Below are 14,602 nucleotides of genomic sequence, written 5' to 3'. Positions count from 1 at the left end.
CACACACACACACACACACACACACACACACAGGGAGGAGGTAGTGCGTACGTTTCTCCTGGATATACAGGTATCCCTCCATGGTGTCGTGGCTCACACTCTTGTGCTCGTGAGGGTTCTCCTTCATCTTCCTCATCAAGCTCTCCACCTCGGACCGTGTGCTCTCAAAGCGGTTCCTCGTCTGTCCACGCGCACGCACGCATACACACACGCACACACACACACACACGCAGGCACGCACGCACACACACACAAAAAGGACAAAGGGGGATCACTAGAACACTTGTTCCCAAGTGGGACCCATTTGTGGGTCGCGGAACAAAACAAAATGCAATGATTTTTTTCAGTAATTTCATTTTTTTTAATCTAAGAAAAATCTAAGAAAAATCTAAGAAAAATCTAAGAAAAATCTAACAAAAATCTGTTTAAGAAGTAGTGAAAAAAGCAGATCTACAAGCTCGCAACGTGGTGCGAAGCGTTGCGGTTGGGGTTCGATCGGGAAGTTGGGGTTCGATCCCCGGCCGGGTCATACCAAAGACTGTTAAAAAAAATGGGACCCGATGCCTCCCTGCTTGGCACTCAGCATCAAGGGTTGGACTGGGGGGTTAATTAGATCAACTACAAATTATTCCCGAGCGCGGCATGGCTGCGGCTCACCGCTCCAAGAGATAGGTCAAATGCGGAGAACAAAGTTCGCATTACAGCAATGTATGTGACAAATGGTTTTGGTTCCATGCCGTGAGATCATACTGTCAAACTGGTTGGGCGTGCGCGACTTACATTCTGTATGCTAATGGTGAGGTCAGTCTTGAAGTGATTGAAGTCTTTGGCCAGCTCGTAGCCATGGTGATAGTACGTAAACAAACCCTGGAGGAATGCTAACAACTGACAGACATAGACAGACAGACAGAGACAAACAGACGGGGGGGGGGGGGGGGGGGGGGGGGAGAAGTGAATATCAACAACACATACATACAGGAGATTTTTATTATTATTCATTGTAGCAGCACAAGATATCAATAACGAATCATAATCCTTCATCCCATGCTATGCAATTGTTGTGAATAATCTAACTAGTTCTGAATACAAATTGCTTTATCGCCACTCAATACTGGTGTGCTGTGTGAATGTGCTACTGATGAATTGAGTACGATGGTCCACAATGGAAATGAGCACCTGGGGATTTTTGGGTTATGCTTTTAGCACAACATTTGACTGTACCTTTATGTGTGCTGTTAACCCATTTAGAGCTGAGGCCTATTCTAAAAACGGAGTCTAAATCCTACCTATAATTATTACCGGTATGTTGCCATATATCGTCTCTGACGTGTTGGAATCCTCATACTGTACGTCCAAAACTGTTCACATTTAAATTAAAAAGTAGCAAATCTAGGAGCTTGTGGATCTGATACTTTTGTGTGACACTGTAGTGTGATCAAGTAGCGAGTTAATAAAAAAAAATATATATATATATAGAATATGGCTTGAAAGGTATAACAAACATAGATGTAAAAGGTCTAAATGGGTTCATAAGCATGTTAATAAATCAATCAATCAATCAATCAATACAAACCACAATTGGAAGGTATATAAATTATTTTGGTTACGAGGAGCAGTGTTGTAATGTTGTACTTACCGGCTCTACAAAGTCAAACATCTTCCTCTCCTGGACCTCTTGGACCTTGAAGACGTACTCCAGGGACACCTCGTAGAAGTGCTGCCGCACGTTGTCCACCTGGTTGTCTGCCTGGGGGACAACAAGATGGGACACACTTCATGAAAGGGTCCAACGCTGGCTGAAGAGGTGCAAAGCACGTTTTAAAATGTTGGCGTCACTGCTTGCATGACTGTCATTTGGGAACGTTATTGCTTTTGTACTCGTTTAAATTAGAGCTTCTTGCATGTCCTTCTGTAAAATTGTTTTTTACTCGTATAGAAAGGCCTAACCAGGGACCGGGCGTCGCTACTTAGCCTCAGCTGTTAAATGTGACGGTTTCATGTTTTTATAACTTGATATTGTTTTTTGTATGTATGACACATTAGGAGTCCACTAGGATAGTGGTTCTCTATCTAAGGACATCATGCTGAGTGTGTATAAATGGAACCAAATGGACCCATCCATTTGGTTCCACTGATACACTCTCAACACTCAACCCACAGGTCCACAGGACTAGCTCTGTTTCTAGTGATATTTTAATTAATAGCAAAAGTTGAATTTCAATAAAAATGTCCACCACAAGCCCTGATGAAAATGAATTGTCAACTAAAATGCCATGATGGTGACAGCCATGTCTGAGACAGCTCCCCAGTAGTGGTCAGACCCACAGAGACACTCACCTCGTGCAGATGTGACTCTTTCTTCTTGCCCGACAGGCTCAGGTGTTTCTCCAGCGCCGCACAATACTTCTCCGTTTCTTTGTCGTATTTCTTCTTTGCCTCCTGCGACACAAAAGTTCCTGGCTTCAAAACCTCAGTCAAATAGCGTACACACAGTCGAGTTGGGTCACTGTCCCTGTTTATATATAAAGAAGGCTACAGTCTAAAAGATGTGATCGTAGCCTCGAACACTTCATTAAAGTATAAATCAGGCTTAAAGACATTACTGCTCCTTAAACCCAACCAACAAAAGTAACATTTAAATCATTATTAGTGGCAGAATTGGGGGCTACATTATATGTATTGTACATTCACTGCAAGAGGTGCTACAGTAAAGGTCATGGGGTCACCAAAATAAGTAGGGTTCATCTGATGGGGACAGTAATGAATGCACTAAACAAGTTTCAATGCAATACGCTAAATAGATTTTGACTGAGATATGGTGTGTGTGTACATGTGGACATGTTGGCCTCAGGGTGGCACTGGAAAGGCTACGGCATCACAACAATCAGTAGGGTCAGAATCATCACAGCTTACATACAAGGTGTAAAACAGGGGGTGAAATTAGTTTTTGTGCAAGCTCTGTCGTTTTGTAAAAATATATAAAAGAGAGAGGGGTTGGTCCATAGGGTTCCATCTATCCTACAGCATGTACAGTGGAAGCATGAAGGTGCATGACAATCCAGCCAGTGGTTTTCAATCATGTTGTCCTTTTGGGAAGTGTCCAGCCTAGCAACTGACTAACCAGCCAAATTACATCGCCATCCTTGAAGCTGCAATGAACTTATTTTAATAAATAAAATGTCCTTTTAACCAACTTGTATGGTATAGTATGTTAATACAATATATCTAATCGACACTGGAGTAATGTAGGATGGTAGTAGGACACCTACTGGCAAGTACTAGTACTAGATCAGATAGTACTATCTGAATCAAGTACTTTGAATAGCGGTAGATGTCTGGTCTCCCAGGCAGGAGACCCGGGTTAGAATTCCGTCACAACCTGGTGGCTGATGTGTATTTTGGGCATGTCATTATAGGCAGAAATTCTCAAAAATTGCACTAACTACATGTATGGGTCTGTCCTATGCCAGTGTAGTGCAGTGAAAATAGCCAATCTACAAGCAGTGTGAGCTCATAGATCGCCCCTTTTCCCCCGCATGACACCTTCATAGTTAGTACGACAAAGATTCAGCCTTAAGGTGGTTAAACTCACAGAATTGCAGCTTTGAACAAATAACATCGTAATCAGTGGCCATCGAACAGAAGTCAATAATAATAACCTCTTGTCTGAATGGAAACCATGAACAGTGTGTCTCTGGGAGCATGAGCATGATGTGCCTCCTTCTCTGGAAGCGTGTGAATGAAACCTCACAGTGTCTCAATATTTCCATCAGTCCCCCCCCCAAAAAAATGGAGCCTGGATGAATCCACTGGGTGAACAGCTGCTAATCAAACAATAGGACATTATTTCATTCAACAGAGCTGACCATTAGGGGGGGGGGGGGGTCTGGGGGACGCAGGGTGTGTTATTTGGATATTTTTCCAACTACAAGAACTAAGTCAAACGTATTTCACGGGTTCTGGATTTGCCACCACTGGACCAATCAGCACCACATGTATTGTGTAGGAAACTAGGAATCAGTGAAGAAATGAAAGAAAAATCTAAGAAATTCCATAAATGAGAAGAACACATATTTAAGAAGTAGGCTAGTGAAAATAGTAGATCTGCTATTTTCACTAGCTTGGGTAATTGGTAATTTCGGGTGATGGGCTGAAATGGGTCACGGGGGTCACGGGCTGAAATATTGGGTCACGTGCTGACATTTGGGAACCACTGGTGTAGGAAGCCCCAGCTTAAATCAGCACCACATGTATTGTGTAGGATCCCCAGCTTACTGTACGCATTAGGTCCACTGGGCATTTCTTTCCCCTCGGATGCTTCCAGCCAGGCACCCGAGTTGAAAATATTTGAGCTTTCGGCAAGGCAGGGAAAAGCGCCTTGCGTGCACAAGCGTGAGGTATTTACCCGTTAACAATTAAAAACATGCCCTGTGCTGAGGGGAAAAAAACATCTTGGTGGACACAGGGGACTTTAGGCCATGGACCCCCATAACTCTGAGAGAGTAGAAATGGAACTACCCTTACGGTACCCTTGGTTCCATTTTGTACGCTCTCAGAGTTACCAGTCATTTAGATGGGGACTCAGTGGAACCCCCTTCAAGGACCCCTGGGGGGGTCCCTGGAGCTCACTTTGAGAACCACAGGTGTAGGCTGCCAGTAGGACGGACCCACCATATAACTTGGAGTGTACAAATGGAACCAAATGGAGTAGTGGAACAAGGAGGCCAAGGGAAGTAAACCCCTCAATATTTCACACATATTCATAATCATAATTTATAATCTCAGATCCGCCGGCCATCATCCTCCATATTTTGGGGGAACAATGACATCATGGACACACGACGTCGACCTCAGAGGTCCACGGGGAGGCTGTGTGGTCTTTGTTGTCCTGGACAGAACCAGATGGTCGGACACTTTGTTTTCCTGGACAGAACCAGATGGTCGGACACTTTTCTCACACTCTACATTCCACCGTCTCCCAACAGAGAGACACACCTCCTTCCTCCTGGCTGAAGGAAACACCATCCTGTTATGCTTCATTTATACTAACAAACTAGCAGAGGTGGAAAAAGGACTCGATTGTTTTACTTGAGTAAAAGTATCAACACTGCAATGTAGAAATGCTCTGGTACGAGTAAAAGTCCGTAATTCAAAATGTACTCGAGCCAAAGTACAAAAGTATTGGTATCAAAATGTACTTAAAAATACCAAAAGTAGAACGTACTCATTGGTAAATGGTGCATTTATATAGCGGATTTACCCAAGGTGCTTTACAGAGATTGTGCATTACATTCACACACACATTCATACACCGATGCGGAAACCATGCAAGGCACCAACTAGCACATCAGAAGCAATTAGGGGTTCAGTGTCTTGCTCAAGGACACTTCGACAGTAACTCTGGAGGGAGCCCGGGTTTGAACTGGCAACCTTGTGGTTACCATCCAGGCACTCTACCCCTGAACCACCGCCGCCGCTCATTGTGCAGAATGTCCCATTTCAACTTTTCAAATATATAAAATCTTTTGAAAATAGCAGATCTACAACGGAAATGTATTATAGGGCTGAAGTGGATATTGTATGTTTTGTAATAATAATCAAAATCTACAAAGTAACTAGTACAGTAACTAAAGTTAAAAATTGTGGCGTAAAAGTACAATATTTGCCTCTGAGGTGTAGTGGAGTAGAAGTGGGTAGTATTTGCACTTTACTTGAGTATTTCCAAGTAAAGTACAAATACCTTAAAATTGTACTTAAGTACAGTAAATATACTTTGGTACTTTCCACCACTGCAAACTAGTGATTCCTTTCTTCCCAGCTGAAAACGCACACACTTCCAAAACGCCCAGTTCAGAATATTTCAACTCCCGTCAAGCAGATAAAGAACGCCCAGACTTGCACCTGCTACAGAGCAGAATGGACGACCCACCGAGCACAGTGTAGTCTCGCGTGGCCAGACTGTTGCCTCTCGCAATTTCCAAATGCTTCGTCATACGGTCTGGAGGAACCGAAGCTCTATCATGAGTCAAATATAAAGCAGAAGTGGAGCATCCTCCCCACTTCCGCAAATGTATCCTAATATAAATAGAAATCACTAGTTAAGTATATATAGCTTGCTGCTTAGCAGAAATGGAAATACATAAAAAAACAATGTTTTAAAATATATTACGTGAGCGGAAATGGCAGCTTCCTTACTCAGATTTCGGGAGGTGTAGTTCCAGACTCTATAGCATTCGGAGATGTGGAGATGTGGAATAGAGGGTATGCGCATGCTTAAAGTGAATGGCACATCGAGTGGCAAATAAGAGTGGCAAAGCAACAGGCAAAGTGAGTTTAACATTGTTTAACGTTGTTTAATGCAATCAGATATGACTTTTCTGTTTGGATGTATGAGGCTGTCAAGGCCAGAAAGTAGTTTTTTGCCACTCAGTTGGCCTTCCTGCACAACTTCCTGGTTTAATGATGATGTCACACGCATACCCCTATAGTTGTCTGGGTACGCGAGACTAGCGTAGTTTAAATACATTAATGTATTCATTCATTCATCCATTCATTCTATTGTTGACAGACTGTGAGCCCGCTGTCTTTCATGGCTGTCCAGCATGAGCAGGAAGTAGTATTCTCAGAGCTTTACACAGCTGCAGAAAGCATCAGTCTTGATGATCATTCCTCACTAAACAACAAGAGCAGCCCTCGACAGCCCTCCCCGTGCACGCGCGCACACACACATACTCAGTTGGTCGGTTTTACAACCAGCTGTCTTCATCACAGCTCAACCTCTGGCCGGACACAGTAAGTGTTAGTTTTTGTGAGAGTCTCGGTAAATCTTGCAGCTGGGTGCTATTGGGGAATACGAGCTCTGCGCAGCCCAGCCTACTGCTACATTTACATATCACGGTCAGTCTCACCTGGCAGACAGCCTATTGGCTCCGCATTGCGTGCTATGTTTTGTCATTGGCTCGCTCAACAGTTACTCACGCTGAAAACTCCTCCCATGCTTGTTTACGCCTGTGGGACTGGAGCTGGGTGTTGTGTGGATGAAACAGCGCTCACTCGCTATGGCTTTTGTGTAAGTAACGCAGATAATAATCAAAGATGCCAAAAGCGAGTATTTTAGTGAGCCATGGAGCAAGGAACTGTTGTTGTAGAACAGATGACTATAGCTATAGAGGGTATGCGCATGGCATCATCATCATACCCGGAAGTTATGCAGGAACGCCTACTGAGTGGCAAAAATTACTTTCTGGCCTCGACAGTCCATACATTCAAACAGAAAAGTCCTATCTGATTGCATTACACAATGTTAAACAATGTCAAACTCACTTTGCCACTCACTTTATGCATGCGCATACCCTCTATAGAGGTATCACATGTGGGGGCGGCAGTGGCTCAGGGGTAGAGTGGCCCGATGGCAACCGCAAGGTTCCAAGTTCGAACCCGGGCTCCCCCAGAGTTAGTGTCAAAGTGTCCTTCCCCCTAATTGCTCCCGAATGGGTGAAGTGAATGTAATGCACAATCTATGCAAAGCGCCCCTAATTGCTCCCGATGTGCTGGTTGGTGCCTTGCATGGTTTCCTCTGCCATGGGTGGAGGGGTGTGTGAATGGGTGAATGTAATGCACAATCTATGCAAAGCTCCTTCGATAATGGCGCTATATAAATGCACCATTTACCATTTATGTGGAAAAACAAAGGCTAAGGCACTCAGTGAAAATGTCTATGTCCCACACTGATTTCCATAAGGCTGCACTTCTCCATCTGCTTTATACTTCAATGAAATTTTTGATTAGATTAGATTTACATTGGGACAATTTACCTCAAGTTGAACTGTACCAGTAAGACACTCTGAGGGCGAGGTCTGAAACAACAGCTCTGGGAATGCCCATATGGACCGTTTTTGTTTTTTTGGAGGAGCACTAGCCCCTCCTATGTCAGCTTTGAGGGTGTGTGTGTGTGTGTGTGTGTGTGTGTGTGTGTGTGTGTGTGTGTGTGTGTGTGTGTGTGTAAACACAAGCATTGTCCTAACACAAACATTAAATGCCATTGACAATGAATTGAGTGTTTGTGTAAACACAAACATTGAAGACGAAAGTGAGGACGCAAATTCTGATTGGGGCGGGCCCGTCTAGAGTTTGAATGGACACGTATCAGTCATAACTAAAGGTAGCAATATGTTCTCTATGGACACAATGCTGGAGATGATGGTGGTGAAAATCAGGTGCAATAATAATAATAACTAATAATAATATTCAAAGACACTTTACATGTGTGGAGCCCGGGGGAGGGAGCAATAGAGGTCATAACATGAACGGGGCTGTGTTGGTTAAACACACAGCGAACGCCACAAAGTGTCCTCTTTTCTGAGGTCTTGCTGGTAGCCACCATAACACACAATGACACCAATGATTCCCCCCGCTGTTTTACGTCAAAATAAAGAACAAAAACAGTAAGTAAGTAAGCAGGTCGGAAATATGCTGAGTTGATGGGATTTAACCCATGACCTTAAAGGACCACTTCACCACTTTTCAACATACTGTACTTTCACATAATTGGTCCTCACCCAGCAACCACGGTCAGGACCTGGACGAATTAGTGACTTCTCGATTGAGGGGCAGATCAAGTCAATCCAAGACTATCAGATCTGGCCCAGAATATCACCTGATAAATTCTGCCCACTAAGACGGACGTCCCTGGATGAAACAGAGATTGTTCGATCCAAGGCCAGATAATCATAACTAGTCAGATCTGGCCCAGAATAAACTGTATTATTTCAACTGGTGAAGACGTCCTGGAAATTACATAAAGATCATCCCCATGTGGGCTGTGATCTGGCCTAGTCCTGAACGTCACCAGAGGACGTCATCATAACGTCATAATGACGTCATTTGGCTTGCTGGGTAACGTTCATGTGTGACTCATGGGAGGGCGTTAGTTCAGAAACCCGTCCACCAGTGACATCATCGCTGGGGGGGATCCAAGCTAATAGAAACTGCAGGCTTTCTATTCCTGAAAAGTTGCAATGCGGTAATGGAAGCCATCGTTCTCATGATAATAATATATATATATATATACGGTATATATATATATATATATATACACACACATATACACTTTTTTTGCTTTTTTGCTTTCAATTTAATTTTAATATGCCTAACAATGATGTCACTGGTGGACGGGTTTCTGAACTGCCCACAGCCCTCCTATGAGACAGACATTTTATCATGAACATTAGTGAGGACCAATTATATGAAGGTAAGTTGTATCATAAACATTAGTGAGGACCAATTATATGAAGGTAAGTTGTATCGTGAACATTAGTGAGGACCAAATAATAAAGGTAAGTTAAAAAGTGGTCTTTTAAGGTCCACATGCGAGTTCTCTTACTGCTCTACCAACTGAGCTATCCAGACACAAAACCTACTGATTGGCAGAGGGTGGATTGTCCTATAATCTAAAAAAAACGATTCATTTCAAACTCCCCCACATGTGTGAGAGTGTACAAATGAAACTAAGTCTCCTTCCATTTGGAACCCCGTCAAGGAACCCTGAGGATCCCTGGACCCCACCTTTTGAGAATCACTGACTAAAACAATAGATGGAATGAAACCTATACATTTGAGGGGCGCTAGCCCCTCCTATACTCAGCTATTAGTGTAGAATTTCGTCTTACACAAACATTACATTTCCATTGACAATGAGTGGAGAATTTACGTCATTATGTGTGAGCAAATCTACGTCATGATGATGTACGATGATAAGAGCGCCACTCACTTCACACAGGTGTGATTTTTATATGCCAAGATAGCCAAACAAGGATTGTCCTTGGATCAGCCCCAGACATCATTTTACCATTTGAATCACTTTCAATCAGGCTTCCTGTATTTTTACATTTTCTACAAAGAATACAAAAGTACACACACACACACACACACACACACACACACAGACGCACGCGCACACGCACACATAGTGCCATGACGATGTTGGGAGCTGATACATACACTGGTTTCACTATTTCTGAAGGATTGCTTAAAGACCAAGGAGAACTGTGCACCTTTTCTTTTTTATATATATATATATTTTTTTTTATCCCACGATTTTGTAACCCATTTTTCACCCGTGTCAATCAGCTAATGTGATCCTGGGCTCTACACACCCTCCACCAACCTAGTCCCCATATATGGGGGACAAGGGGAGAGCAACGGACCTTTTCTTTTAAACAAACTGTATGCTCTTCCATATTGTCAACTAAGTCCAGGTAATACTCCCCTTGTCCACAGGGTGGCAGTGTGCTATCGTGGTAGCCTACTGTGTGTGTCTGTAGTTTCTTCAATAGCATGTTATTGTATACGATTGGGTCATTCAGGGAGATGCCACGGCCTCTTTACACAGTGACGCCACATACTGTGACATCCTGAAGGTTCAGGTTTAGTGTTAGTGGTAAAAAAAGACCCTAAACGTTCCACTGTTGTCAATAGACTGAGACTTCTACAGTAGGCCTACATTTACATTTCCAGTTGAGCACTGACTGTGACTGGATGCATTTATGCAGCCTATTCACGGACTGTAGCCTACAGTAATCCATTACCTGTACTTATCCATATCACATTTCAAACTTCATTATACGAAGTAACTCCACTGCGGGAAATCCCTGCTATGTTCAATCCGGTGTGCATTAACCTGCATAAAACATTGTCCTATAAATTCAGTTACATTGATGGCTGATCCTTTGTAGGCTTATTTTGTTCGATCTGGTAACTTCTGTCTTGATTTTTGTTATCACTCAGTGCGGAGGTGTGGCATTACTGCCATCAATTATGACAGCAGAATGAAGATGTAAACCATTTGGCTGGGGATAGATCATGGTTTCTAGTTTAGTAGACTAGCCAGTAGGCTGCGTTCTGATGACTGAGGCCAACTGTCCCTCCACATCCCAGCAATAGTACTGCACCCCACACATACCTGTCCCTGACTACCTAAAAATCACACCTGTGTGTGTGTGTGTGTGTGTGTGTGTGTGTGTGTGTGTGTGTGTGTGTGTGTGTGTGTGTGTGTGTGTGTGTGTGTGTGTGTGTGAAAACCAACCAAACGCTATGTTCGTGCTTCGGACAGACCCAGCCAGCCAGCCAGCCACCCAGCCAATCAGCTAGCCAGCCAGCCAGCCAGGGACAGACCCAGGGACACATGAAGCTGTCTATAGGAGTGGTTGCACCACTCAAGAAAAAAGTGAGTTGCGCCCAAAGGCACAACACCAGAGGGAACTCCAATAATTTCATACCCCCAAGATTTGGCACAAATATGGGGATTAACTATAAGTCTACTATTATGCCACGAAAATGTGGAATGCCCTTCCAACAGCCATCAACAACGTAACAGAGCAATTTGCAAGTGGACCTAGACAAGTTGTCTAGCAAAAATCTAAATAAATTGCCCTCACTGTTTTTCTGTAAATATACATTTACTATCCTAGTATTGATGATGTCCTGTGTATAGTAATTGATGTCTTTATATGCCTTGATGAATTGAATATACAGGGCCACAATGAAAACAAACCATCAGGGTGTTCAATCAATCAAACTTTCGGTACTCACTGATCCATTCATTCATTGCCATAGTGGGGTCCAGGGAACTTAACAATAAGAATTGCATGGCTGAGAGGTCATTTTGACCAATTGTTTTAGATTTAGATTTTGAAGTTGATTATCTTTGCCCATGATGCTTTCAGAAGGTTCCCCTTCCTTGATCATCATCATTCCATCATCTCAGAATTGTTTTACATCTGAAACATTTTCTAAATATGAATTTAAGCACATGCTACTTCTGTCACATTTTACTTCAGTCATCCCTGGACCCCACTACAGTAACTAGCATTAGTGTAACTTGGAAAGAAAAAGGTTTTGACACAGTTTGTCTACTGTGGGAGAGAGAGAGAGAGAGTGCTCCATTTGTCCTCAGCCAATAAATACATGTAATAAATACCCCCACTTGCTTGTTCCAACACCTGGGGGTGTTAGAATTAAGCGTGAGCCTTCAATGTGCCTTTGTTGTACAGTACCTGTGTAATCCCCTTAACACCTGCCAAAACACCACCGTGCCCTGGCACTTTGCGGCAGGTGAATCCGTGGCCAGGGCAGGCAGGGTACCATGGGATACGTCGGGACAAATCTTTTTAGGGCTAAACTAGGATTAGTAGATCATGGCTCCGGCGAATTGAGCGCTGCAGATTACGCCGTTTGCTCTCTTAATCCGTTGGCTGCAACCGCATGTTACGCTTTATAGACAAAGACCTGCCAGGGGCGAGGAGGGTGGGATTATAGGACCGTGGACAACGAGTAAAGTGTTTAATAGCATGCGGATCCCCCTCCCTGTTGTTGTGAGTCCCTGGCTAATGATGGGAGAGGTCAGTCACATGCGGTGTTGGGTGAGTAACCAACACTGCTGAAGTGCCCTTGAGCAAGGCACTGAACCCCCAACTGGAGTGGCCAAAAGTATAAGACTGTGGTTGTACTGGTCAGCTCACATGTTTTAATGTGTGTATGTGCACCTGTGCTCAGCTACTTCCCTGGGTACAAAAAATAAAAAATAAAACAAAATGAGGTGGTGACCTGATATGGGGGGGGGGGGGGGGGGGGTGTGATTGTGTGTGTGTGTGTGTGTGTGTGTGTGTGTGTGTGTGTGTGTGTGTGTGTGTGTGTGTGTACTGTACTCTGTACTGTACTGTGCTATTGTTATAGTGGTCAGTGTGAAGCTCAACAGCTGTACTGTAGCCCTTTAGCAGTATTGAAGCTGCCCGTACTCATACATATGGCCCCAGTGCCCCCCACAAAATAACCGGAACTACTTAATATTCACCAAAACCAGAGCAAAACTCCCACCACGGGACTCGTGCAATCAATTAATACAGTTGCAACCACTATATTAATGGCAAGTATTTCATACAACTTATGTTCAAAAATTGTGAACTATCCCTTTAACTTGCTCTACACTCTATAGAGCGCCGCAGTCCCCGCCCCCTTTCAGAAAGCGAGTGGCCCAGGAAGTGAAAGCCCCATGCATTCTGCCATCGGCACTTTTAATATAATTTATTTAAAGACGGTTACGCCGCGGACAAAGCCAATTCGGATCGTGACGAATCATGACAATGAACACAATATTTTGGGCCGATCAAATAATTTATAAGACGAAAAATAAAACAAATAGTGTTGTCTCCTGACTTTCTTTTCTTCTTTCTAATGATTTGATCGTCCCAAAATATTGTGTTCATTGTCATGATTCGTCACGATCCGAATTGGCTTTGTCCGCGGCGTAACCGTCTTTAAATAAATTATCTTAAAAGTGCCGATGGCAGAATGCATGGGGCTTTCACTTCCTGGGCCACTCGCTTTTCTGAAAGGGGGCGGGGACTGCGGCGCTCTATAGTGGGTCTCAGGCACTGAGTCGGACCCAAAATAGGGTCGCAAATGTACTTAGACATGGACGGACATGTCTTTCCCTGCTGAATCCGCTAAACCCGCCCTTTGTTTTATGTTTAATTCGCCGTTTGTTTTTAATAACTTTTAAGACATACCGAGGCTCCTGCGGACATCTCGACTAGGACGGCACTTTACGATGACATAACAGGAAATCGACCTATCACTGGTGTGCAGGGGTTTCTGGGAAGTTGAGTCCCAATGCATTCCAACGGACAATGGCGGCGCGCAGTGGAGCGCTTCTCGTTCGCTCTTTGTTGTTGACCGGCAGTATGGATTACTTTTCAACACGGTGACAAACGATCACAACATTTTAAGGTGGATTTTTGTGAAACGGAGGTACATGAGATACTCCAAAGGTTAGTGTAAATCCCAGCAGTGAACCTTATATCACTGAAATCAAATCTCCGCAGGGAGAGTGTTAATAAAAGCTCTATTCAAATGTCAGCACTTGCACAGAACATCGGGTTCAAATCCAGGGTAGAAGAGGAAAGTTACATAGTGCTGCTTTAAGTATTGAAATGCCAATTAAATTATTCATGGGAGCAGGAGCTTGGTCTATACTGGGTTGCATATGCCGGGTGTCACACACCAAAAATAGCACAGCTTGTAGTTATTTTTATAGTACTATTTTCAGTGCGTGACTCCAGTGTGCATCCATTGTGTGGTTACTTTGTTGATGTCCCGCTGTCACAGCTAAATATCACTAGAAAGTTAATTGTTGAAAGTTGTTCACTGCAACAACAACAAAAAGACTAATCATATAAATGTCAAACATGGTTTATTTGAGGGGTTTGAATAGATTGTGGGTTAGTTCTCCTCTCCGTGGTGGAGCCAGACTAGAATAGCTGAGAGGGCAACAGTGTAGGAGAGCTAGACGGTAGGAAACAGCGTATGAGAGACATAAGATTGGGAAAGCTGAGAGACGGCTCTGGAGAGACAAACAGTAAGTGAGCTAAGAGGGACACAGTATAGGAGAGACAGACAGACAGACATCGTAGGAGGATGCGTGTGAGCCCCGCCTGCATCCTCAGAGGGCATATTAGATTTTCAGTATTCAGGATTCAAATAAAAAAATAGCAAAAGTAGCATAATATACAAGATCGAAAGAGCTTACGGATCTGCTACTTTTGTG

The 14,602-nt window shown here is 43.5% G+C and overlaps 1 protein-coding gene across 4 annotated transcripts in view; it reads right to left on the bottom strand.

The window, feature by feature from the left end:
* LOC308326917 (rho GTPase-activating protein 26-like) overlaps positions 1–14,602 on the bottom strand; it is a 150,536-nt gene that overhangs the window by 48,936 nt on the left and 86,998 nt on the right. For all 4 annotated transcript variants that reach the window (XM_080779993.1, XM_080779992.1, XM_080779995.1 and 1 more), the window contains 4 exons: positions 2,338–2,439; positions 1,637–1,747; positions 781–885; positions 52–181 (listed from right to left, as the gene is read on the bottom strand). In XM_080779993.1, the coding sequence (XP_080636119.1) occupies positions 52–181; positions 781–885; positions 1,637–1,747; positions 2,338–2,439 (448 nt within the window). The remainder of the gene's footprint in view (positions 1–51; positions 182–780; positions 886–1,636; positions 1,748–2,337; positions 2,440–14,602) is intronic.

Source organism: Protomyctophum bolini (assembly GCF_963924005.1).
Source record: "Protomyctophum bolini genome assembly, chromosome: 13".
In the NCBI taxonomy this organism is placed as follows: domain Eukaryota; kingdom Metazoa; phylum Chordata; class Actinopteri; order Myctophiformes; family Myctophidae; genus Protomyctophum; species Protomyctophum bolini.
The sequence above is the reverse complement of the archived record's forward strand: the minus strand, read 5'-3'. Positions and strand labels throughout refer to the sequence as shown.